This window comes from Juglans regia, chromosome 16 (assembly GCF_001411555.2).
Source record: "Juglans regia cultivar Chandler chromosome 16, Walnut 2.0, whole genome shotgun sequence".
Lineage (NCBI taxonomy): Eukaryota > Viridiplantae > Streptophyta > Magnoliopsida > Fagales > Juglandaceae > Juglans > Juglans regia.
Genome location: NC_049916.1, coordinates 22,083,300 through 22,086,101, shown reverse-complemented (window position 1 = coordinate 22,086,101; position 2,802 = coordinate 22,083,300). Strand labels below are relative to the sequence as shown.

The 2,802-nt window shown below is 39.9% G+C and overlaps 1 protein-coding gene across 1 annotated transcript; it reads right to left on the bottom strand.

The window, feature by feature from the left end:
• Positions 1-213: 213 nt before the first annotated feature.
• On the bottom strand, positions 214-2,566 carry LOC109003556 (protein FAR1-RELATED SEQUENCE 5-like). Its single transcript, XM_035686232.1, has 5 exons — positions 2,504-2,566; positions 2,282-2,410; positions 1,313-2,194; positions 365-1,153; positions 214-255 (listed from the first exon to the last, which is right to left on the bottom strand). Exons 1-5 carry the CDS (start codon positions 2,564-2,566, stop codon positions 214-216), a joined length of 1,905 nt encoding a protein of 634 aa, XP_035542125.1.
• Positions 2,567-2,802: the final 236 nt, after the last annotated feature.

Here is a 2,802-nt window from a genome sequence, read left to right as displayed (position 1 = left end):
TCCCTCTGACAACTAATGGACTGAGTACTTGTTTTGAGCTACCCACTGTGGCTGTGTCATTTTGAGTACAACCAACATTCGAACCAGTGAGGGAAATCGATGGGAGTTCTTGATTCTCAGTATATAATTCCATCATTGGGTGCAACTTATGTGTGGCATCCGCAGTATGTTTTTTTGAACTCGCTGCATGAGTAATCATTTGATAACAGATTTTTAATAGACTTGAATATCTGGAAGCATCTGGCCGTTGATCCCCTGCGTCATAGCTGGTATCGATTAACGTGTATCTCCTTTTGATATCATTCCTCCATCGGTCTAAAATGTACTTCTCTGGCAGGGATTTTATCCCGTTACATTTAAATACAGCGAGAATGTGCCTGCACAATATACCCCTCATCTGAAATAAACCACACGAACACTTAGCATCTGCATTTTCCTCACTAAAGTCCACATAAAACGTAACAGACTTAGTGAACTTTTCAACCCGAACTTCATCCTCTACCAGATAGGTCTTTACTGCACCATCCCTCTTAAGTAACTCTGGATCCAAATCGATAATGCCAGTAAGTTGCATCTGAACTTCCCTAAATTTAGCATTAGTGTACAGTTCTTGAAATCTCTTTTCGATAGGAGATCTAGATATGCAAGGAATGGTAACGCTAAATGAATGGAAGTCCGCGTTATTTTCACTCTCAACTTTTTTTTTCAACGCACTATCAAACTGATCGACAAATTCTTTCAAGTTTGTTTTTGCATGAACATAGCCATCGAAAAAAGCATTCATGCTCTCGCTGCGTTGCGTTGTACTCATCCCAGCCCAGAAACAGTCCTTCAAGAATGCTGGCACCCAATACTTACGCTCAGTGTATAAACTTGAAAGCCAGGCATTCTCATGCAACTTGTAAGAGGTGATAAAATGATCCCAACATTTCTCAAACTCATCAACAGTTTGTGTATCATACACACATTTCATCAATGCATTCTTCATCCCACTTTTGTAGGAAGCATAAGAGGACAACTTCTCGGGAACTTTTTTCAGAATATGCCACAAACAAAGTCGATGTCGGCTTTCAGGAAAGACAATAGCAATTGCATTTTTCATCGCTCTGTCTTGATCGGTGATAATAGCTTTCGGAGCGATACCATCCATACACTGCAACCACGTCTGGAATAACCACACAAAGGTCTCTGTATCCTCACTGGAAATCAATCCTGCTCCCAACAGAATTGACTGCCCATGGTGGTTTACACCAACAAATGGTGCAAAGGGCATCCCATACCTATTTGTCAGGTATGTAGTGTCGAATGTCACCACATCCCCGAAATATTGGTAGGCTGCCCTACTACGGGGGTCTGCCCAGAAGACATTCCTTAACCTCCCGTCATCATCCAAATCAATCAGTGCAAAGAAACCAGGATTTTTGTACTGCATCCTACAAAAATACTCTCGAAGAGCTTCAGCACCACCTTTCCCAAGCCTTAGATGTCTTGCCTTGTCGATATAATTACGACAATCATTTTCTAAAAATGGAAGGTTCTCGAATCCACCAGCGCCAACGACGAGAGATCCGAAACTCTTATTCATTCGGATCCCAGCCATATCATTTATATCTAGGACTCTTTTTACAGAGTCACTCACTTCTCTATTACATCGGAAGAAGCGAGATTTATTTGGGCTAAGGCCATGGTTATGGAGATTATTCACTGTTGTCAACCGGAACTTTCCATCAACTTTTAAGGCATTAACCTTTGCCTTACACTCTGTCTTTCCTGTTGGACGTGGTCTAGCGACATTCAATGTCCTATTTCGGGCCTTCCCACCACGGGCACAACCAAGGGTGGCATATCGGACAGTCCCATCATCCCCTTTATCAGTCCTTCTTATCATTACCCCAAACCCTGATTTCTTAGCATATTGCTTATAATAATCCATTAATTCTTCAAAAGAATTAAACTCCATTCCCGACTTTGGCTCTTCAATCATATCACCACCAACTTCATCCTCTAACTGCGGTGTCCCAACAATGCCTTCCTCAGTTTCTTGTAAATTTGGTCTATCTTCTTTGCTTTCTTCAACTATTCCAGAGGTACATGGAATATCAGTTTCTCTACATAGAGGTGCTTCCTCTGTATCATCTCCTCCACTCATAGCGGAGCTTGTAGTCATGAGAGGAGGAGTCGGGTAATCAGCATTCTACAAAAAGAAAAAAAAATCAATGAAATTAAACTAAAAAATAGGCCAACTTATACAAACAAAAATACAAGAACACAATTGTATCACCACTTGAATGTTTGTTGGATATTGGCCGCCATCTGGATATGGCGGAAAAGGCATTGGCCAGCCAGGAAGTGGTCCGTAGTAACCAGCACTAGTGTAATCTACAAAGTACCGGTTACTTGATGGTATATCCTAACATGTTATTACACAAGTTAGGTATGTATTTTGCAAATAAATATCAACTCAACACAGAAATAAAGCAAATTTTTATAAAATATAACATACCGCGGTTGGAGAATTTGAACGAGATGGTGTTTGCAAAGATGAGTGTTCTTCCCCTTTTCCCATGCCGAGAGGAGATAAACTGCATAATTCCACGAATTATTTTTTCTTCTCAAAAATAAAAAAGAAAAAAAAAGATCAATAAAGCAATAAAGAAAAAAAGGCATGTGATTTTAGAGTTTGAACTCTCCACCATCTTGGAAATTTCCTGAACCGTTGTTGCCATAGAAAGAAGGAATAAAAAATTCTAGATTTAACTCAAAATTCTAGATTTGAATGAAAATAAACATGATGTCAAGTAG

What these genes read in the sequence shown, in the direction of transcription:
- LOC109003556 (XM_035686232.1), bottom strand. Translation starts at nt 2,566, where the DNA reads ATGGGAAAAGGGGAAGAACACTCATCTTTGCAAACACCATCTCGTTCA. An exon ending in ATCCAACAAACATTCAAGTG is followed by an intron (nt 2,195 to 2,281) that starts GTGATACAATTG and finishes TTCTTTTTGTAG; the next exon opens with AATGCTGATTACCCGACTCC. An exon ending in TGTGCAGGCACATTCTCGCT is followed by an intron (nt 256 to 364) that starts GTATTTAAATGT and finishes GCTATGACGCAG; the next exon opens with GGGATCAACGGCCAGATGCT.